Source organism: Petromyzon marinus, chromosome 28 (genome assembly GCF_048934315.1).
Source record: "Petromyzon marinus isolate PM22_M1 ecotype Great Lakes invasive population chromosome 28, UKy_Petmar_22M1.pri1.0, whole genome shotgun sequence".
Classification (NCBI taxonomy): Eukaryota; Metazoa; Chordata; class Hyperoartia; order Petromyzontiformes; family Petromyzontidae; genus Petromyzon; species Petromyzon marinus.
The window spans coordinates 11920643-11943680 of record NC_133694.1 but is presented as its reverse complement, the minus strand read 5'-3'; the positions used below and the strand labels follow the sequence as shown (position 1 = coordinate 11943680).

At 52.3% G+C, this 23038-nt stretch overlaps 1 protein-coding gene and 2 long non-coding RNA genes across 6 annotated transcripts in view; 1 reads left to right on the top strand and 2 right to left on the bottom strand.

The window, feature by feature from the left end:
- The window catches only part of LOC116947031 (uncharacterized), a 52598-nt gene extending 49570 nt beyond the window's left edge, over nucleotides 1-3028 (bottom strand). The window contains exon 1 of the long non-coding RNA XR_012945581.1: nucleotides 1715-3028. This is a non-coding gene — a long non-coding RNA (uncharacterized LOC116947031). The remainder of the gene's footprint in view (nucleotides 1-1714) is intronic.
- LOC116947028 (putative oxidoreductase YteT) overlaps nucleotides 1-23038 on the top strand; it is a 338553-nt gene that overhangs the window by 107689 nt on the left and 207826 nt on the right. The window contains exons 11-12 of the mRNA XM_032962395.2: nucleotides 857-991; nucleotides 3026-3127. Of these exons, the coding sequence (XP_032818286.2) occupies nucleotides 857-991; nucleotides 3026-3127 (237 nt within the window). The remainder of the gene's footprint in view (nucleotides 1-856; nucleotides 992-3025; nucleotides 3128-23038) is intronic.
- LOC116947030 (uncharacterized) overlaps nucleotides 4513-23038 on the bottom strand; it is a 118963-nt gene continuing 100437 nt past the window's right edge. For 3 of the 4 annotated variants that reach the window (XR_012945582.1, XR_012945583.1, XR_004403635.2), the window contains 2 exons: nucleotides 6086-6229; nucleotides 4513-5517 (listed from right to left, as the gene is read on the bottom strand). This is a non-coding gene — a long non-coding RNA (uncharacterized LOC116947030). The remainder of the gene's footprint in view (nucleotides 5518-6085; nucleotides 6230-23038) is intronic. The other variant, XR_004403634.2, reaches the window with a different exon arrangement.

The window sequence follows — 23038 nt, the reverse complement described above, 5'->3', positions numbered from 1 at the left end:
AGCCTAATTATCATAACTGCCTACATTAGCATAATTGCATACATTCGCATAAATTTATACGATTATAGAATTAGCATAATGTGTGCACATAATTACAACAAAATAACATAATTTCGGACAATTATACATTGTCCCAAATTTCATTCAATTTTTATTATTTTCATGACATTTTCAATACCCGGCATATACAACACTAACCCAACCATTAATAATAGGTACTGCATATTCTCAGATGAACATGATCCATTGTCATTTATATGACTGCATTCATTACGCCCCCCCCTCTGCTCTTCGCACCTGATAGTCCCACAGTGATGACATCGCCTTTACCCCCTCTGTTTAAGACTAAAAACGGCAAGTAGACTTATTGACAATTCCGGCAAATCGCCTGATGAAGCTGGTTGTTGTTGTAATCATCAGTGAAACGGCATGGTACTCTACTTGTAAATGCTGCTGTGGGTTTACTCTCCAACACACAACCGGTGTTGCTGTACTAGTAACGGATTGGCATTTTACGTTTACGTGACAAACCTCACTAATTGGCTGTGTCAGGTGGTGGTGGGTTTAACGACACACATTTATATATTTACACGATCTAACCCCCCCCCCAAAAAAACCCTCTACGATGGATAATATTGGTCACGAAAGCCTCCTACTGCTGCTGCGTGTTAAACTGCAAAGGTGCAGCCCTGCAATTGCTGGCTCGTGCCACTGCCGGCGTCGTTGGGTTGGGTTTGCAGGCGGGGGGGGGGTGACGATTTATGAAATCTGCCGAATTGTTTCAACCGCCGCGACCGGGAGATGGGACGGAGGCGACGGCTGAGCGGGAGGGGGGGTGGTGGCGTCTGTGCCGCAGGGCCACGTGGGGTGGCCCGTGAGCGTCGTCTGCCCGGACAGCAAGGCCAGCGTGGAGGCCGTGCGGGACGCCCTGCGCTCGGGCCCCTACGGACGCTGCGTCTACGAGAGCGACAACGACGTCGCCTCCAACCAGGTGGGCACCGCGCCTGGCGCCTCGACCGTGGTGTGCACGTAATGCTGTCGGTGTCGCTATAAAGTCATCCGCGTGTCAAGGGTTGCCTTGTGGCGGTTTGGCCCAGAGTGGCTGATTCGGCCCGGCGGAGTGAAGGGGGGGCAAGCAGCCTCACGGAAGCTGAATTAGTAACTAATTGGCACGTTTTAGTCACGTGACACTAACCTCACTAATTGCCCGTGTCGGGTGGTGGCGGGTTTCAACGACGCATTTATATTCACGCGATCTAACTCCCCCTCTCCCCTCCCCCCCCAAAAAAAAAACTGTGTTATGAATTCTGGAGCACAGTCGAGCATTTTCTGCTCCCCCCCCCAAATTTTAATTCCGTTTCCACTTCAGCTTTGTCCAGTGACCTATTTGTGCACACGTGGGCCCAACCATCGACCTAAGCGTGATCCAGCTGAGGCCCTTATGTTCGCGCGGTGGTCACCGGCACGCTCCGGCTCAATGTACAACGCCGTTGGAGTTCAATTCTATCGAGGTCCGGAGCGAGCGAGCGCTCGTGGGTGGCTCGCGTTAAATCCGTCCAAACCAGATTCAACGCGAGTGTTCACGCCTCGTCTTTCGCGCCTCCGCATACAACGCGGGTCGGATGTGCGACGTTGTGCCCCTACGCAGGCACACGGCTTACGCGAGATTGGCGAACGCGGCGACGCGCGGCGTGCAAATGCGCCGGCTATTTACCGATGCCATTTCGGCGCCTTCATTGCGGGAGACGGTGGTGGGGGGGTGGCAGCTGACGGTGGCGGTCGTATCGACGGCAGGAGTCGCCCGTGGATTTACGGGCCGGCCGGCGGCGACTCGGGCCGGCGTTCGTCATGTGTGCTGGTTTGGCGGCGAGAACCGTTTACGTAACATTTGTGTAACGGTCACTTAACGTTTACGTCACGTTTACCTCCGGCGCTCGAAGTTTGGGCGTAGCAGCGCCCCTCATTAGCGGCCCTCGCCCGCCCCTCGCACGCACGGCCTGGATACGTACCCAGCGCCAGCCACCCCTCCGCTCGCCCTTTAGCGTCTGCCTCTCTATGCCCCGACTGGAGTCCTCTTTGCGATCCCCGACTTGCTGTTCACACCGAGGAGTGCCAACGCTCTGCTTTGTTCGTTCGCCGCCGAGCCGTTTTGTTCTTGGCGTCGTCGCCATCCGCGCGGCCAAGTGTTCATGTCGGTGCTGGACACGTGGCGCCCCCCCCCCCACCGCGTCTGTCCGGTCACCCCGCGGCGCTCCGGCGGCGGTGGTTGCGGTTCGTAGCAGCGTCGTGTCGTGAGACGAACGATCCGTTCAGATCCCCCGCAAGAGCACCACCCGTGGAAGCGCAGGTCGCAGAACTGCCTCCGAGACCCCTTCGGGTGACCTCTGGTCCACACGGCAGAGGGCGGCGCTTTTCCGCTGGCGCTGCGCAGGGGGTCAGGGTTCATCGCACGACGGTCGAACCGATATTCTGATCCTCAGAGCTGGGGTTTAGCCAAACGAAGTGCACGACTAAATCGAATGGGGCGCCACGGTGGCTATGAGATGTTAACTACCTCCTCAGGCATGCAGGAGGTCGTGGGTTCGATTCCGACCCTGACGCCCGCTGTATATTTGGAGTTTGTGGTGTCTCCCTTCCCCGGTTTTCCCCTCTACATTCAGAATGAGCATAGCACGCGTTTATAGCATTTAGCTGCAATAAATTTGCACGTGATAAGCCACTTGGTTGAGCAATCATTTGCGGCAGCCAGATTGCTGCTGAAAAAAGAGCTGTATAGCTCAGTGGGGCCTTACCTGGTAAAAATAAAAAAAACTGTTCAGTTTAGTTTAGAATGTCACGTGTTTGTTGGGTGCACTCGTTGGTGACTGGGCTGACGCCACGCTTGAGAGGCCGGTTCCACCACGGGTGGCCGAAACACCCCACCGCCGTGACCCTCCGGGGGGGCCACGTGGCGGCGGCGGCGGCCTCCTCTTCCGCTCCACGCTCATCCCGCGCCGTGCCCACGTCCACGCCCCCCCACTCCCAGGTGGTGACCATGGAGTTCGAGGGTGGCACCACTGCCAGCTTCTCCATGGTGGCGTTCACGGAGAAGTTGTGCGTGAGGAAGACCACCATCTACGGCACCAAGGTGAGGAGCGGCGCGTTCCCCCTGCTGCGGCACGGAGCCCGGCGGTGTCGCTCGGCAGTGCGGGGCGGCGTGGAGAGACAAAATAAACAAAAACATTTTTTGCGTGGAGAGAAAATGCCCAAGAATTGAGAGGCGACCCCAGACTCGTAAGGGGACACTGATTAGTATCCCGCACCTCCAGTTCGCACGGTTGGCTACGTACGGTGCGAAAGAAGTTCAACGTGCGTACACTCGATTCCTGAAGAATCCTTCCAACACGTGGGAGTGAAACGTCAGACGTCGTTGTTGAACGGCACGCGGAGCAGTCGAAAACACATCGGGAGAGCTGTACACACGTACAGCTTACCCCGTGTAGCCTTAACAGACTGTTGGGGCAATTGCTGTTAGCGGGCACCTATGAAGGCCGGCACGGCACACGAGGGGGTGGGTGGCCAACACCACGCCCGACCGCCTTTGTCTCCCTAGTGGCGATGTTTACACACCGCACCAGGTACTCATTTGAGGCTGAGTCGACCGAAGGGAGGCCCAGGACCGGTTCAGATCATCGTCACTGGGTGTTGGCCGTGAGCGGGAATGGAACTCGGGTGGCCGGGTTCATGGCGCGGCGCGCTAACCGCTATACCACCGCTCCCCGCGCATACACACGCATACACACGTACGTGTGTACGTGCTCGCGATCTGTATCGACGTGCCGCGAACCCGCCCGCCGTAACACCCACGCTTGAACCCTCCGCCTCGCTTCGGGCTCGCGGCGACCTCGCGTGACCCCGGGGCAGGCTCGCCGCAACCCACCGACCCCACGGACCCCGTCCACCTCGTTCCAATTCCAGCACGTCACTCGCGTGTCGCGTGTCGTGCGTCATGTGTCGCGTGTCGTGTGTTGTGTGTCATGTGTCATGTGTCACGCGTCGTGCGTCGTGTGTCGTGCGTCATGTGTCGTGCGTCATGTGTCGTGTCGTGTGTCGTGCGTCATGTGTCGTGCGTCATGTGTCGTGTGTCGCGTGTCGTGCGTCGTGTGTCGTGCGTCATGTGTCGTGCGTCATGTGTCGTGCGTCATGTGTCGTGCGTCGAGCACGCCGCTCGTGTCGTGCGTCACATGAAGATGCCAGGCCGGCTTGTAAACTGCGCTTGCTCACGCCTGGAGCCGTGGCGTTGTAGAGGCTCAGCAGTAAGAACTGCTGGAAGTACCACGGCAAGTACCACGGTAAGTACCGCGGCAAGTACCACAGTAAGTACTGCGGCAAGTACCACGGTAAGTACCGCGGCAAGTACCACGGTAAGTCTTATTTACGGCACTAGTTACCGCCTCTTTAGCCTCCTGTTAACCCCTTTTTGTGAATGATGATTATTGAGTTACCCCCCCTCCCCCCCGATATAATCCGACAGGGGATGGCTCTCTGCTGTAGCGATGGTTCAACACGGGTTCCCTTGCGGGTCGTTACCGGAGCAGCGTTTTTGCGCCTGTTTCTCTCGATTTCGTGCGATAGAAACATTGATATTCATAACAACGTCGTTCTATTTTAACGTGCCATTAATGCATTGAATGCGGGTTCCGTTTTTTTTTTGCCTCTTCTCAATGGAAAACACTCGAGGCGTTTGGAGGCTCTCCATTCGTCTCCATTGCCGTATCGGTGATTTACCGCTCGCGACGGCGTTCTCGGCTCCCCCCGTCGCTCTCTCCGAAACCCACGCACGGCACGCTGAACGCTCGCGCTACGTTGTCAAAGCGCTTCTCGTTCGCTTCAAATCAACGCTTCGCCGGTGCTGAGCCTTCACTGAATTCAATTGACGGTATCCTCCGGACCGGGATACGCACCCTGGCATTTTGAGACGTCACTTGCCACTGATGTTGGCCGTGGCCGGGAGTCAAACTCAGGTCACGGGTTGGCAGGGCGCGGGCGCGCCGACCGCCGCACCACCACTCCGACCCCGAGGACTCAACTTTTCCCGAAGTTCCAATCCAGGCCACCGGAGCGCGGTCAGCCATGGGTCTGAGTTGGCGCTGCCTCTGTGGCTCACGCTGACGAGCGCTGCTCGCGGGTCCCTCGTGCTGGCCGCAGAGACAGCACCTGCCCCAACAGTCTATTGAGGCTACACAGGGGATCCTTGTCTTTGATGATGATGATGATGCCAGAACCTCACAGCAGCGGCTTTTGGCAATTGTGGTGCTGGCCACCCACCCCCTTGTATACCATCCCGGCCCTGATATCTGCTACTCGCTAACACTTATCCCAAGAGTGATTTCAGGCATCTTTTTACGTCATTACATACACGCGTGCAGATGTTATACACGTTACTAGTTACCTGTAGCAGAGTGGACGAATGACTTGGTTCACTGAAGATGGAGATTGTGTATTTGTGTTTTGCACGGGGCTTCAGGCTGACCCTCCCTAGGGATGCAAACAATCAGACGTTTGGGCCATAATTATTTGGGCCCACATTTGAAAGTTTTAGATGTTGCATAGTTCTAGTTCTAAGGATAACCCCGGATATGTTTTGTGCCAAATGCCAGTTTTTTGTTGCCCTTATAGAACATTACTACAGTGTGACGCGCCTCCGTCACGAGCGTCTGCGCGTATTAAAAAACACACGTCAACTTGAATTGACACACACGGGACATCATGCTCGGACTCGTTACGAGATAACCTCGTAACTAAACTAAACTATTTCATATTTTACTAAGTAAGGCCCCACTGAGCTACGTAGCTCTTTTTCAGAAGCCACCTGGCCACAAACGATAGCTCAGCGAAGTGGCTTATCATCATCACGTGGACATTTATAGCAGCAGCCAGACAGTCTGAACGCGTGATGTTGATTCTAAATGTGGAGGGAAAAACCGGAGGACCCGGAGAAATTTCTACGTGACCACAGCGAGAGAGAGAGAGACACCGCAAACTCCAAATATACAGCAGGTGTCAGGGTTGGGATCGAACCCACGACCTCCAGCATACAACTCACGGTGATTGTGTCATGTAGCGGAGTTTCGTACTTGTACCCCACTAGGCGCTGGTGTGAGTGCCTGGCTCGCTGCGGCGTGCGTGGTTGTCCATCCGCGGCGCTCTCTCGCCAGGCGTTGGAACCTCCTTATTGCTTGAAGGCTTCCTGAGTGTATTCCGCACACACACGGGTTAGCAGCGCCTCATAATAAACCCCGACATATGACGGCATTGAAGGTCGAATTTCCCATTGCCGGGAGCGCAGGTAATGCATTACATTGTCTTTGGCAGCAGACAACATTCATTTGGAGGCGCAGGAGGGCCATGTTTGTTGCACGGGACTTCATTTGTCACCGAATATTTTCCAGGTCGCCGGTGGACTGGAGCAGGTGGCACGTGACCAGCAGCCACAGCTGTAGCGAGACGTATTACTGGATGTGGTGTGTCGGGTGCGGTAATATTTCGCGGGTTTTGCCGGCCAGGACAGACCCCGGCCCAAACACTTCGCCGAGAGACCCATGGGCTCACATAGAGACCTGTTGACTAGCATAGAGAACTATCGATTCACACAGAGGCCCATAGAGTCACAGATGGCCTAATAAACATTCACTGTAGGACTTTTTGTTTATGACTGTTGCAACGCATGGAGAGTTTTCCCGTAACTCGCAATTATAATTCCGAGTGCGATTGTTCTTGCACTATGGGACATCATTAGATTTCAGCGCACGTTTTATCCAAGCAATTGCAGCCCACTTGAAATTGTGTATTCGTAATTTTGTGCCCTGGCGCGGGGTCGCTGTGACGCTTGCGGCATTCGTCACTGTTCCTTGCCAGTTTGCTCTTCGCGGTATCACCGGGCGCCCTCTGGGCTCCGGCACTGGTGAGGCGAAGCCGCGACCGACGCCGTCCCAGGCGTGAGGCCGGTCAAGTTTAAATGACATTTTTCAAAGCACTGTTTCGTTTGCATGTCTTACCGCAAGCACGCGCGGTTGACGCAGGCTCGATGCCCTGTTACCGCTGTCTATTGGGCGTTTGAGCATCTGTACACCTCCCGTGGTATTGCCAGGGAGGGGAAAAGGCTTTTCTTCCGTTGAGCGCGGCGTTCGCTGGGACGGCGCGCGCTCACCGTGCCCTGACCTCAGGTGGCACGCGAGCCTCCCTCGCCTCAACAGGCCCTGTGCCTCGATTACAACCACGGGTTCACGGACGCGCCGACACACGTCATACAAGGTCACGAGGTCGTCGCAAAGTCGTTGCAACGACAACAACAGCCGCCAATCGCCACTAAGTGGCGGTGACGTCACCGCGGCGCTTGTGCCAGGCCATGTGCACCTTGAGGCCACGTGAAGTGTCGCAGGAGGTCACGGGACAGACCCAGGTGCCGTGGGTTGAGTGACTGAGATGACTGGCAGATGCACCACCTGTGCCCCCTACTGTGCCAAGAGTTATTGTATCACTCATCACACACCCAGCTGCAGTTGCTGCTTCCCCTTCTGCTGTTCCACAGCCGACAAAGATTTTCTCACAGCCTCAGCACCAACATCTGCCTCTAGATCCTGGTCCTTGTCACACCGTCACGACATCCCTCAAGGACTTCACAAACAGTCTCGTCACACTTCTCTAGGGGCGCCGCAGTGGCTAGGAGATGTTAACTACATCGCTTGGTACGCAGGAGGTCGTGGGTTCGATCCCGACCCTGACGCCTGCTGTATATTTGGAGTTTGCGGTGTCTCTCATCATCATCATCATGGTGACTGTGAGTATGTTAACTACCTCGCCTGGTATATAGGAGGTCGTGGGTTCGATCGCGACCCTGACGCCTGCTGTATATTTTGAGTTTGCGTGTCTCTCTTTCATCATCATCATGGTGACTGTGAGATGTTAACTACATCGCTTGGTACGCAGGAGGTCGTGGGTTCGATCCCGACCCTGACGCCTGCTGCTGTATATTTGGAGTTTGCGGTGTCTCTCTACCCGTGGTCCCGTGAATTTTTCTCCGGGTCCCCCGGTTTTTCCCTCCACATTTAATAAACGTGCGTTTAGAGTATTTGTCTGCTAGAAATTTCCACGTGATAAGCCACTTCGTTGAGCTATCGTTTACAGCTACATAGCTCAGTGGGGCCTTATCTGGTAAAATAAAAACTAGTGTCTCATAGTCTTGGTCTGCCCCTTGGCTGCCGACCTCTGTCTGACCCAACGTTCCATCATAACCTCCCTCCAGTTAACACGACAACGTTGGGCCAACGTCGGCATGTAGTTGGAACCGTTGGCCCAACGTTGGACTACACTACTATACACTATACTATACACGACACTATACACTACACTCGTATACACTATACACTACTAGTATACATTATACACGACTACTATACACTATATACTAGCATACCTGTCAACCCATACGGTCTACCCGTATTCTTGTTCAGGGAAATTGAGTTTTCAGGTCCATACGGCAACAGCAGCAGCAACAAAGTCAACACGAGTTTGTCCATCCACATATCAAGCAAGCAGCAGCAGCATCAGGAGGCAAGATCACAGGCAGCAGCATGATAAGTAGCATCATTGACACCAATGATCAAAATGAATACGTAAAACAGTTTTTGTTTAGTAACATAATTTCTGTCTATTTGTTTGTGTTTCTCCCTTGTGATGGGACTTTTGTAGGATGAACGTTGAGATTTATACGGGCACGGGCTGACCAGCAAGGTCTGAATTAGTCTGTAATAATTTTAGGCAGGCACTGATAAGGGCTTGACAGGTTTGATGCACACCTGGGGGCTACCTTCATATCGCTCGCTACGTCCTGTTGACAAACTGCACCCCGTACTCATTCACCGCTGAGTCGACCTAGCCGAGGACCCGTTCTGATGTCACTCAAAACGACCGATGATGTTAGCCGTGGCGGGGACTGAAACTCGGGTCACCCACCGGGCTCGTGGCGCGAGGCGCCTGCCACGACGCCACCGCTCCCCGCGTCTGTGCACTAAAGGCAAAGATCCCCCGTACAGCCTCAGAGCCTCAACAGGCTGTTGAGGCAAGCACTGTTCACGTGCAACTGTGAAGGTCAACACGGAGGCACACGCCCAACCGCCTTTGTCTCCCCCCATGGGCGATGTTTACTGCACGCTTGCGCCAGACACTCATTTGAAGCTGAGTCGACCTAGGGGAAGCCGAGTACCGGTTCAAATAAACGTCACTGGTGTTGGTTGCCGCTACCGCTGGCAGCACGCACACACACACGTACACACACGTACACACACGTACACACACGTACACACACACACGCACGTACACACACACATACACACACGTACACACACGTACACACACACACACGTACACACGCACACGTACACACACACGCACGTACACACGCACACATACACACGTACACACACACGTACACACACGTACACACACACGTACACACACGTACACACACACACGTACACACACGTACACACACATACACACACGTACACACACGTACACACACGTACACACACACACGTACACACACGTACACACACGCACACGCACACACATGCAGCACGCGTTGTGTAGGCGCAGTCGACTGTGACGTTGCGTAACTCGGCGCGGATTGAAGGCGGCTGGCGGTCAGCGCCCACTCCCCCTGTGTGGTGCCCCCCACTCCCCCTGCGTGGTGCCCCCCACTCCCCCTGCGTGGTGCCCCCCACTCTCCCTGCGTGGTGCCCCCCACTCCCCCTGCGTGGTGCCCCCCACACCCCCCACCCCGGACTCCTCGCGCGGCTCTCTTGACGACGTCAGCACGGAACGACCCCCACGTGTGGTGAGGTGCTGGCGGTGTGGGTGCTGGCCGGCCCCACGTGTGGTGGCGGTGTGGGTGCTGGCCGGCCCCACGTGTGGTGGCGGTGTGGGTGCTGGCCGGCCCCACGTGTGGTGGCGGTGTGGGTGCTGGCCGACCCACGTGTGGTGACTGTGAGAAGGGGAGGACGACGCGGGTGAGGTGGTGGCGGTGTGGGTGCTGGCCGGCCCCACGTGTGGTGGCGGTGTGGGTGCTGGCCGGCCCCACGTGTGGTGGCGGTGTGGATGCTGGCCGACCCCACGTGTGGTGGCTGTGAGAAGGGGAGGACGACGCGGGTGAGGTGGTGGCGGTGTGGGTGCTGGCCGACCCCACGTGTGGTGGCTAGGAGATGTTAACTACCTCGCCCGGTGTACAGGAGGTCGTGGGTTCGATCCCGACCCTGACGACGCTTGCTGCTGCTGCTGTATATTTGGGGGTTGCGCTGTCTCTCTCTCTCCCCGTGGTCGCGTGGATTTTTCTCCGGGTCCTCCGGTTTTTCCCTCCGCATTTAGAATCACGCGTTTAGAGTATTTGTCTGCTTTAGATGTCCACACGATGACGACGAGCCACTTCGTCGCGCGGTCATTTGTGGCCAGGTCGCTTCTGAAAGAGAGCGACGTGGATCAGTGGGACCTGCCCTGTTTCGTGCTCCAGCCTTTCCCATAGGTGCTGCTAGGCGCTCACAGCACTTGACCCAACAGTCTGCTGAAGGCTACACGGGGGATCTTTGTCTTTGATAGTGAAGAAGTGAAACCCCGTACGCACCACTCCACGCACTCGCGCGGTCAAGCGAGGAGCCACGCTCTGCCAAATCGACGATTGCCTCTTTCCCAGCGGAATCAATCTCCTTAAAACAAACCACATTCGCCAGTGTGATTTGTTACTTTGATCGTCACCCGTTTGCCGATGGTTGCATTTTAAATGTGCGATGTTATTGTGCGTCGTCTTGCTGTGCTCTGGCACTGTTGTTGTTGTTGTTGTTTTGCTGCCTTGCCTAAGCTGGCATTGTTGACAAATCGGCAGGAATTGATGTACAGTACTTTTGCATTTATTGTTAGTGACTCGCTTACCTTTCATATACTTTGCACTCCTATGGGGGTTTCTTTGTATGGTTGTAACTTGCTGACACCCCCACCCCTACTGGACATGTTTTTTTATTTTGTAAAGAGCTTCATAGCTCATCGGATTTCTCCTCCAGTATAAGAATGTAACAGAACTATGTTGATTCTTAAACGTGTTGTGGTCGAGAAAGCTAACAGGAGTTTGTTGTTCTGCACGCCAGAGGCCGTGGGGGCTACTGAGTATTAAAATGTATTTATAATGTTAGTTAAAATGTATTTATAATGTTAGTTAAAATGTATTTATAATGTTCGTTAATATGTATTTATAACGTTAGTTAAAATGTATTTATGTTAGCTAAAATGTATTTATGTTAGTTAAAATGTATTTGTTAGTTAAAATGTATTTATAATGTTAGTTAAAATGTAATTATAATGTTAGTTAAAATGTATTTATGTTAGTTAAAATGTATTTATAATGTTAGTTAAAATGTATTTATGTTAGTTAAAATGTAATTATAATGTTAGTTAAAATGTATTTATAATGTTAGTTTTTATGCTCAGTGTCTGGCTGCTCTGTCCAGCGCTTGGAGATCCTTGATGAAGAGCCGCCCTCTATGAATGTAATTATTATTATTTTAGTGTTCCTCCCGAGGATGCTGGGCAGCCAGCAGTGGATGGAGCTTTGGGAAGGTTGGGGCGGGCGGGGGGGCACCAGTGGGCGCCATTTTGGATGAGTGGCGGTGGTGGCGGTGGTGGTGGCTGCCTCGTTTGAATCGCCCAATGGCAACCCCCGGGTAGGGACCCCCCCCTTCCCCAGCCCCACAGCCAATCAGAGCAGGGGTGGGGGGGATGGAGCTGAGCTCAGGATCATTATGACCATGGGTTAAATAAATGTCACTTTTGAATTTGAAAAGAAGCTTGCGCAAAGACAAAGATCCCACCCCCGACGTATGGCATGTTGTGGCAAGTGCTGCTAGCGAGTAGCACCTCTGAAGGCCGGCACGGCTCACGAGGGGGTGGGTGGCCAGCACCACGCCCGGCCGCCTCTGTCTCCCTAAATGACAGTGCTTTTACACATCGCACCTGGTACTCAATTGAGGCTGAGTCGACATAGGGGAGGCCCCAGGCCCGGATTAGATCATCGTCAGTGGTATTGTTTGCCGTGAGCGGTAATCGAACTGTGTTGGCGGGTTCCATAGCGCAGCGCGCTAACCGCTTACATCTACCGCGCCCAATTTTTGAATTTGAAAAAAAAAGCCTTGCGCACACACAAGACAAAGATCCCCCGTATAGCCTTAGACTGTTGGGGCAAGTGCTGTTAGCGAGTAGCACCTATGAAGGCCGGAGCGGTACACGAGATGGTGGGTGGCCAGCACCACGCCCGACCGCCTTTGTCTCCCCAGTGGAGATGTTTACACACCGCACCAGGTACTCATTTCAGGCTGAGTCGACCTAGGGGAGGCCCAGACCCAGTTCAGATAATCGTCACTGGTGTTGGCCGTGATCGAGAATCGAACCCGGGTCGCCAGGTTCGCAGCGTAGCGCGCTAATCGCTGTACCACCGCTCCCCACACACAGACACGCCACCACCACACCGGCATGCACGCACTTGCCAAATGTAAATGAATAGCCGCCCGCGGCACTCACCCCACTCTTTTACGTAACCGGTGTCGCCCGGCAGGAACTTCTCCCCTCGTGGGAATTTGTAGGCGGCACGCGCACTTGAGTTTGCACTGCGCTCATGACACGTGTAGCAGAGACACGCAACCTACCACGTCTGCGGGTCCTCCGGTTCCCCACCACCACCACATTTAGAAACGTGCGTTTAGACTAATTCGATTATTTTGCTGCTCTAAATGTTCAAATGATGGGGCCACTTTGTTGAGCTATCATTTGTGGCCAGGTCGCCTTTGAAAAATAAGTGAATACCTCAGTGGGCTTTGACTGGTAGGATGGGGACGATTGAGTTTTATTTGTATGAGTTTGGATGATTTTTTTAACTTTCTTGTACTTTGCACTCCTATCGTGTTTATGTACTGTTTGTTGTTGTACCGTTCGTACCCGCCCCTACTGGACGTGTGAAAAAGAGGTTTATAGCTTATCGGATTCCTCCAGTATGAATACATATTCTGATTCTGAAGTCTTTTATCTATGGGACCTTTTAAAAAAATAAGAATGTCCCCCCCCCCCTTTCTGGCCATAAAACAGGAGGCGGCTAAGATGCTCAAACACAAAATAGATTCCTCTTGCAAGGCATCGAGTCCTGCATTCATCACACGTACTTGTGGCAACAAAACCAACATCCAAAACGCACGCGCTCTCATAATTATACACGCGTTGCCTTTGACACTGACGCAGAGAAACAAAGACACATCCGTCTTGTGCGTCCGCGTCGACACGGCGTTTTTCCCCGCTCACTGTTTCTAATTCTCAGCATGTTGCTGCTGCTGCTGCTCATTGTTTACACGGTTTACTGGCATCACACGAAGAACGTTTAAACAATTGTGCCTCCAGTGTGCGTTAATGTTTGTGTCATCCCATCATCGATCTCCCGTCAAATGCTGGGGCGGACACCACAGCGGCGTTCAGCGTGTGTCGTCTCGCCCTTATTTCACGTGGCTTTTGAGGTTCACACCCGATCGTACTCGGGGTGGTACAGATGCCTTCTGACCCCCCCCCCCCCGTGTAATTATCTTGAAGTTAATATTTGTTGTATGCCCCAATGGGTGTGAAAACAGAAATGCAGAAATGAAATAAGCAAAGTTTTTTTTATGAATCAACTAATTGGGGGGGGGGGGGGGTCATAAGACATCTGGACCAACATGTAGAGTGAAAGTGCCCTCTCTACCCCCTTGGGATTCGCGTCAAAAATCAGGATATGGGGGGGTGGCACGGTGGCTCAGGGGTCAGGAGAGCTGAGCACCACTGACAACCTCGGATCGACTCCAGGTGTCAGCAGGCAGCAGTGTCCCACTGGGTTTCTCAAGTGTGGGGCCGTCCAGAAATGACGTCACGCGATTTTGGACGATTTTTGACCCCCCCCCCCCCCTCGTCACACGGCGTCACAAAAAGTCAGACCCCCCCTCAAATATGACGTCACAAAGCTCTGCCCTCCCCCCCCCCCAAAAAAACATGCTTTAAATAGCTTTAAACTATTGTCATTTTAGTGCGTATTTAATGTGGCGCTGCACTTTGATGTTGTAGGAGAAAACATTTATTACAAAGTCTATTTAATTAAGTAGGACGTGTTGTCTATATTTATTAAAAGTTGCGCATTTTTATGTGACGTCATATTTCTCAACCAGCCCCCCCCCTCGTCACACATCGTCACAAATGTCTTACCCCCCCCCAGGTGCGTGACGTCATTTATGGACGGCCCCTATAGCCCGGTCAACAATGGCTGCTCACACAAAAGAATATAAATTTGGAAATAAATCTTCTCTGGGAATGAAAACTAGTTGGGTTTAATAGTGAACGTGCAGTGAGCCCCTACGACATGCGGGGCAAAGGACGCTCCCAGAGTGGGTGGAATAAATCACGGGAAGGGATCTCATGTACAGTCAAGGGTCTATAATGTATGTACAGTATGTATGTAGAATTTATTTCGCACCATACAACCGTGCTAATCGAAGGTGCGGGGAGAAGGACAACAAACTAAACACAAAGAGCAGTTCTAAAGAAATTAGTTTTCAAGCTAGATGATTTAAAAGTGCATAGCTCCAGTGGCTTCCTAATATCGGAAGAGCGTTCCAGACGGCCGCAGAAGCGCATCTGAAAGCGCCCCGCGATGCAGCGACCACTGTCTTTGTTCGGTGGCCCAGCCAATAACGGCTGCTGCTGCTGCGATGGTAACCGGATGTCACCTCCCTCTGTGACGCACTCTCGCCCCATGACGTGAATTCCGGTGGCACAATCGAGATAAAAATGTCAAAGGAAAAAAAATGGCGAAAAAAATATTTCTATAAAAACGAAACGGGCCCCCTTGCTCATACGAGGGTCGATGGTGCTCCTTTTCCGTTAGTGGCCTTGAGTCGCATCCTTAATTCCACATTCCCATGCCAGGGACCAGTTTATTCACAGGACAACCACCGATGTTTCTCGTTGTCTGGTTCCGAGTCAACCTCTCAGCCATGTTTCTCCGAACGACCCTAATTCCTGACCCGGCTCTGACATCTCGCTTTCTACGTGCACCTCACCATCTCTCCCCCAGCCCTACACTGCGCTGTCCGGCCACCAGACCTCTGCCGCTAACCAACCCTCCACCTATCCTCATCCGTGCCCATTTCACAATTTCACGCATGTCCCCCATACCCCAGCGCCTCTCATCCACGCTGCACCCATCAGACACCATCACTCGTCATCCCATTCCACCTTATTCCGCCTTACCTACCCCTGCAACATCAGCTCCATTCCCAACCCCTGTCCCTCCATCCATTCCATCGCCTTCCTCACTGAACGCCGTCCGATTTCATCTTAAAGCGCCCTGCAAAAGGACGCTATATAAACGCGAAATAGAATATCATTTTAATTCACGGCTTTCCAAGTATGGGTTCCAACACTCAGCCACCGCCAGCCAGGTGGTGGCATCGCTACTGTGGACATGAAGAGCTGAAGGTGGAAAAATGCATTGCTCTCGGCCAGGGGGGGGTTCTTCACCTGGGGTGCACGCAACCCCGCTGGGGGTGCGAAATGCCCTCATCTGAGACCCAGAGGGGTTGCGGGCTGCGGCCAAGGTTGAGCGCCACTGCTCTCGATGCTCTGGGCTCTATAGGAGGCGTGCGTTCACCTGCGCTGGGCCACGGGAAGTTCGTGACGACTTTGTTGTGTGACTCACCCACCTAAAGTTGTGCTGTCAACAGGCGGAATAGGCGTGCGCGTGTGTGTGCGTGGGGAGCGGTCGTGTAGTGGTTGGCGCCGTCCTGCGCTACGAACTCGGCGACTCGAGTTCGATTCAACACCGGTGACAATAACCACGTGCCAACACCGGTGACGATTACCTGCACCGGTCAAGGGCCTCCGCTAGGTCGACTCAGCCTCAAATGAGTACCTCGTGCGGTGTGTAAACTTCGCCACTGGGGAGACAAAGGCGGCCGGGCGCGGTTGCTGTTCCACCCACCCCCTCGTGTGCCGTGCCGGCCCTTCATAGGTTGCTACTCGCGAACAGCACTTGCCCCCGTCTGTTGAGGCTACACGGGGGATCTTTGTCTTTCTTCGCTTGTTTGCCCTTCAGAGAGACACATTGGGAGAAGCAGGAGGAGTGGGGTAGTAATGGGGGGTTGGAGGATAGTCCCAGCCTCCTTCCAGTAACCTGGAACACTCCGTGCGACCTGTGATCAATGCCTCCACCTGCACGAACACAGCTCACGGTAGAATGGCCCCTTGTTACGGCAGGCACGTGCTCGTTACTGGCATGCACCATGCGCTGTTGGAGGGTGTTGTGATGTCGGACTTGTTTGACACGTGTATACAGTGCATCTGCGGTGTGTGTGTGTGGAGAGGGGAGTGAGTGGCAGCGTTATGATTAGAGCACGTGGCGTTATGAGCTCGTCAGCTTGAGTTCGATTCCCAGCCATGGTATGTAAACATTGCCGCTAGGGAGACAAAGGCGGCCGGGCGTGGTGTTGGCCACCCACCCTCTCGTGTGCCGTGCCGGCCTTTATAGGTGCTCGCTAACAGCACTTGCCCCTACAGTCTGTTAAGGCTATACGGGGGATCTTTGTGTATCTGATGGCGCACTTGCAGTGCTGATCATACATCATTTTCTATTCTTGTGTGTGGCAGCAAAATATTCAGGAGATGAGTGGCAATGTCGAGGTTGTGGTCGAGCCACGAGAGGGCTCCGGGAGGGAGAGAGGGAGGGAGAGAGGGAGGGAGAGAGGAAGAGAGGGAGGGAGAGAGGGAGGGAGAGAGGGAGCTTCCTTCTCGATATTCCCCCCCCTCCCCCATCGAAGCAGCTCAGGCTGCCTGGCCACGTCGCTTGTCCTTCTCTTCCCGTGGATGAAGGAGACGCGGTGCAGCGTCGTGCCGGCTGACAGCGGCGGTCGCGCCAGAGTTGTTTGCGTGTATTGCTGAACTTCTTTCGCGCCGTACGTAGCCAACCACGCTCATCGGAGGTGCGGGGCGGTCCACACGTCTGGTCACCTGTCACCTGCTGCCCTGCGCGAGCCCTGGAGCGCCACCAAACGTCTCCCTTAAACACAAACCCCGGGGGCGAGCGCGCCGACCTATAAACCCAGCCACCTGATGATATATATGCATTGTGTTTTAAACTGATTGGCCTACACCAGAGACATCCTTCTTGAGTTAGCATCTGGCGAGATGTTAACGACCTCGCCTGGTATGCAGGAGGTCGTGGGTTCGATCCCAACCCTAAGGTCTGCTGCTGCTGTATATTTGGAGTTTTTGCCTCCACATTTAGAAAAGTGCTTTTAGAGTATTTGGCTGCTAAAATTTCCACGAGAAAAGCCACTTCGTTGAGCGTTCATTTGTGACCAGGTTCTCTTCTGAAAAAGGGCGAAATAGCTCAGTGGGCCTTACCTGGTAAAATAAAAATAGTTTCGTGTTAAAGATAAGTGGGTGTCAGAGATCCTTCCACATAATTTCATCTGTTTGAAGTAACATAAGTTCTTCTTCTTTCGTACGGCTGCTGATATAGACGCAGAGACGACAACTACAATTTCACATTCAGGGTGGTCAAGCCAGCAGATAACCACACCAGGAGTGGCGCAGAATGCACCGCTGTGGTGATGTCTCCTTCAGTGTTTGTGACTCGGGGCATTACGTTGTTATACGTTGGATGTGGTCTGTTCTGGATGACCACCGTGTCATTACTACTACCGGAGAGTTTTACATTTTTCATTTGTGTATCAGGTATCCACATCTACTGCTGCCATGGTTTGTGCAATGGATGCGGTTTAGGGTGGACCGTGAGCAGCTTCGTGGAAGATCAAACCCCAGGGATCTTCCGCGTTGGGTCTTTCACAAGGTGTCTTTTTATTTTTCTGTTCTTTTGAACTCCATTCAGCTCTCCAAGCTTAATCGGGGTTCGAATTCCAAACATCATTAGTTGATGGGGGTGGTAGCCTTCATTAGTTGATGGGGGTGGTAGCCTTCATTAGTTGATGGGGGTGGTAGCCTTCATTAGTTGATGGGGGTGGATGGTAGCCATCTCGCGGTCCCACCTGTTACATGTTCTCATGTTGTCCTTCCCCCGCCCCCGCACCTCCCGATAGGCACAGTTGGCTATGTACGGTGCGAAAGAAGTTCAACATACTTACGCACATACATAAAGGAATGTGGAATTTCCCTCACTGGCTCTAGAGGGCTGTAGACATGACATGGCCACACGTCTGGTCACCTGTCACCTGCTGCCCTGCGCGAGCCCTGGAGCGCCACCAAACGTCTCCCTTAAACACAAACCCCGGGGGCGAGCGCGCCGACCTATAAACCCAGCCACCTGAATTTGACCCCTTGGCCTGGGTGAGTGATGTCGCAACCGGTTCCCCGCCCACCGCTCTCTCCGTCAGCCTCACGCTCACCGGAGCACGGTGAAGTACGGTCAAAGCATCCCTCGGTGACCGATACGAGTGTGGGGGGGTGGGGGGGGGAGGCCTTCATCCGTCAGGGGATCGGCGGAGGGACGCACTTTGTTACGGATCGGGTTTGCGTGACGAACGATCAGGGTCTGATCCCAATTGCTGCGGGTGGTGGAGTTGTGTCTGGGTGTCGTTCGTGTTCTTCGTGACTGAGTGGCAGTGACACCTGAGTGTCTATAATTCATATCAATGGGTGTCGGGGCAAATCCAAAATTCCCGGAACTGCTTGAGCCGTTATTTGTAGCCTTGCCTAGCTGGGTTTACGCACTACCTTCTGTGCCTTGCACGGACGAATTGCAACACGCCTGTTGCAACCATTAACCTGTGAAGATGTTCCCACACAACGATTTTTTTTTTTTACAGGCTCAAGGGAATATCACGTGTGGAATGGAATATAAATGATAACATTACATTCACAGAGACACGGACACATTCACAAAGACACGGAGACACGGATACACTCACAGAGATACGGATACACTCACAGAGACACCGACGGAGACAGACCAACATAGAGACACTGAGACAGATGCACACATGGAGACAACACTGAGACACACATAGACACGATAACACTGAGAGACACACACAGACACGATAACGCTGACACGCCGGGGCTCATCTGCGGGTTACAGATGCTAGATTGTTACTTCTATTATCTGCAATACATTCGCGGATAATAGGAGTTGCACGGCAAACTCATCCTATTATCCAACCGGATTATCTGCAAATTTTTTTACCGGCGGGTAAAAATAGTAAAATGGCGGTTATCCCCACAGGTATATTTTTTAAACGTTCCTTATAAGTGCATATTATTCTTATTAACAGGATCCACGATATTTATTCCACAGATAACTGTGGAAAATAAGAGTTATATATTTTAAGATAGCTTTTTTTTCTTGTACCAGGTAAAGCGCACTGAGCTATACGGCCATTTTTCAGAAGTGACATGGCTACAAATGACAGCTCAACGAAGCGGCTATCACGTGGACATCTACAGCAGCAGCCAAATACTCTAAAGGCGTGTTCCTAAATGTGGCGGGGAAAACCGGAGGACCCGGAGACACCGCAAACTCAAAATATGCAACAGCAGGCATCAGGGTCGGGATCCAGCCCACGACCTCCTGTACACCAGGCGAGGTAGTTAACATCTCTGCAGGGTCGAGATAGAACCCACGACCTCCTGTATACCAGGCGAGGTAGTTAACATCTCTGCAGGGTCGAGATAGAACCCACGACCTCCTGTATACCAGGCGAGGTAGTTAACATCTCTGCAGGGTCGAGATCGAACCCACGACCCCCTGTATACCAGGCGAGGTAGTTAACATCTCCTAGCCACTGTGGCACCCACTATACAATATGCGGCTAGATGGTACGATTATTATTAAAGCTCTCATGGGGAAAGTGGCAGGTTCAGATCACTGCAGGAAGGCAACTCAGCCAATCGACCCCCAGGTTGTACTTTAAAATGGGCGTCTCTTTTTGGTCGTAAAAAACACAGCCATTGTGTTTCTCTCTGGAGTGCCCCCCACCTCCGCCATAGAAATGTGGAGTTTCCACCTCCGGCTCGTTGTTGTCAATGGAGCCTGGTCCCATCGTACGTGTGCTCGAGCACAGAGACTTGGGATCGACTTTTGCTCTCATTAGGTGAGCACTATTGTTCTTTCCTCAAAATAATCTTAACCATCATCGTCATCATCATCATCGTCACCATCATCATCGTCACCATCGTCATCATCATCACCATCATCATCGTCATCATGAATATCACTATCGTCATCATTATCACCATCGTCATCATCATCATCACCATCTTCATCAATATCACCAATATCATCATCATCACCATTGTCAGTCATCATCATCACCATCATCATTATCAATTTACTGATGGTTGAAGGACTCCCTAAGCCGCCACCACCTACTCGAAACCATCCCTCGATGTAATTTAAATAACGTTGATAATAATCTGCTTCAAAATTCAGTTGAACAATCGCTCTTAAAATGTGTGTTCAAGTACACGACCATTATTATTATAGACACATACATCTTCTATACATACACACTTTTAGTGATTTCTTTGTGCATGGGTCATTAACGTATGTCACAATGTCTCTGTCACCTAATGGGACGTGCATTCAACACAAACTTGTATATGCATATAGAGAGAGAGGCTGCAGTCCACGAAAAGCAAAGACTGTTGGGGCAAGTGCTGTTCTCGAGCAACTATTACAGCCGGAACATCGTACGAAGGGACGGTATGGCCAGCACCAGGACCACGTGCCTTTGTCTCCCCCATTGCTGATGTTTACACACCCCACCAGGTACTCACTGAAGGCTGAATTGACCTAAAGGAGGCCAAAGACCGGTTCTGATATCACTCGCCAACTGGTGTTAGTCGTTGCCGGTATTCGAACTCAGGTCACCAGGTTCGTAGCGCAGCGCGCTAACGTCTCCCAATGCCACCAGTCGACGACCGCTTAGAGAATGAAACATTTTAATGAGATCTTTGGTCGGGGTATGTCTATTACACTGGTACGGACGTGAGTAGACGTTTTATTTTTAAACGGTTGCTCCCGGGTTATTGATGAGGCATTTCGGCACGCTGTGTTGGTTTGAGATTGCCCCTTGGGAGGTGGCGTCCGCCGGCAGACGCGACGTGCAAATTACGACGTGGGGCTCCGCCAACGATGCGCCATCTCGGACGTGTCAGAGATTGTATCATGTAGATGGCATGCATCTCATCGGGCAATAAAACAGGTGTTAAGATGTTCAAACACCAAATATAAACCTTTTTTTAGCAAAGAATCACGTCTGCATTAACCACACGTACTTGCGGTGAACATACACACTCGCTGATGATATATATGCATTGTGTTTTAAACTGATTGGCCTACACCAGAGACATCCTTCTTGAGTTAGCATCTGGCGAGATGTTAACGACCTCGCCTGGTATGCAGGAGGTCGTGGGTTCGATCCCAACCCTAAGGTCTGCTGCTGCTGTATATTTGGAGTTTTTGCCTCCACATTTAGAAAAGTGCTTTTAGAGTATTTGGCTGCTAAAATTTCCACGAGAAAAGCCACTTCGTTGAGCGTTCATTTGTGACCAGGTTCTCTTCTGAAAAAGGGCGAAATAGCTCAGTGGGCCTTACCTGGTAAAATAAAAATAGTTTCGTGTTAAAGATAAGTGGGTGTCAGAGATCCTTCCACATAATTTCATCTGTTTGAAGTAACATAAGTTCTTCTTCTTTCGTACGGCTGCTGATATAGACGCAGAGACGACAACTACAATTTCACATTCAGGGTGGTCAAGCCAGCAGATAACCACACCAGGAGTGGCGCAGAATGCACCGCTGTGGTGATGTCTCCTTCAGTGTTTGTGACTCGGGGCATTACGTTGTTATACGTTGGATGTGGTCTGTTCTGGATGACCACCGTGTCATTACTACTACCGGAGAGTTTTACATTTTTCATTTGTGTATCAGGTATCCACATCTACTGCTGCCATGGTTTGTGCAATGGATGCGGTTTAGGGTGGACCGTGAGCAGCTTCGTGGAAGATCAAACCCCAGGGATCTTCCGCGTTGGGTCTTTCACAAGGTGTCTTTTTATTTTTCTGTTCTTTTGAACTCCATTCAGCTCTCCAAGCTTAATCGGGGTTCGAATTCCAAACATCATTAGTTGATGGGGGTGGTAGCCTTCATTAGTTGATGGGGGTGGTAGCCTTCATTAGTTGATGGGGGTGGTAGCCTTCATTAGTTGATGGGGGTGGATGGTAGCCATCTCGCGGTCCCACCTGTTACGTGTTCTCATGTTGTCCTTCCCCCGCCCCCGCACCTCCCGATAGGCACAGTTGGCTATGTACGGTGCGAAAGAAGTTCAACATACTTACGCACATACATAAAGGAATGTGGAATTTCCCTCACTGGCTCTAGAGGGCTGTAGACATGACATGAGCGCCAGTGCTTCAATGCTCATTTGCGGAGGAAATCTCCTCTGGCTTTTGGATGCGTGGAACTCAACAGGTCATAGAACCTCAACTCACAACGGCTGTCTGCCGGTTCTGATTCGGATTGGCAGGCATCTCAGGCCATCGTCCGTGCAAGGGCCATGTACATTGAGTACCACTTTGTTTGCAAAGTTATGACAATTATCCAAATGTTGCAACTTGCCTCCGCCATTGTAATGTGGAAGTTCCACCACTCACTCAGGAGACGAACGCTGTTGCACGTGCATTCAAAGCAGGGATGCTTTGTGGCTTGACCAGCACGTATCACTGTAAACGGCCAATATATCGTACGTGCATTTAAAGAACCCTACGCAATTGTGTTACGTATCAACGGGGTCCCAGGGGAATCCCCTGCAAGTCGAGGTGATCGGATCACAACGACTTCGAATGACAAAACCATATTCATGCATTGACGAGTTGTGCTTCATCATTATTGCTCTGCTATGGTGCCGGTTCTAATTCGGATCGGGAGGCATCTCAG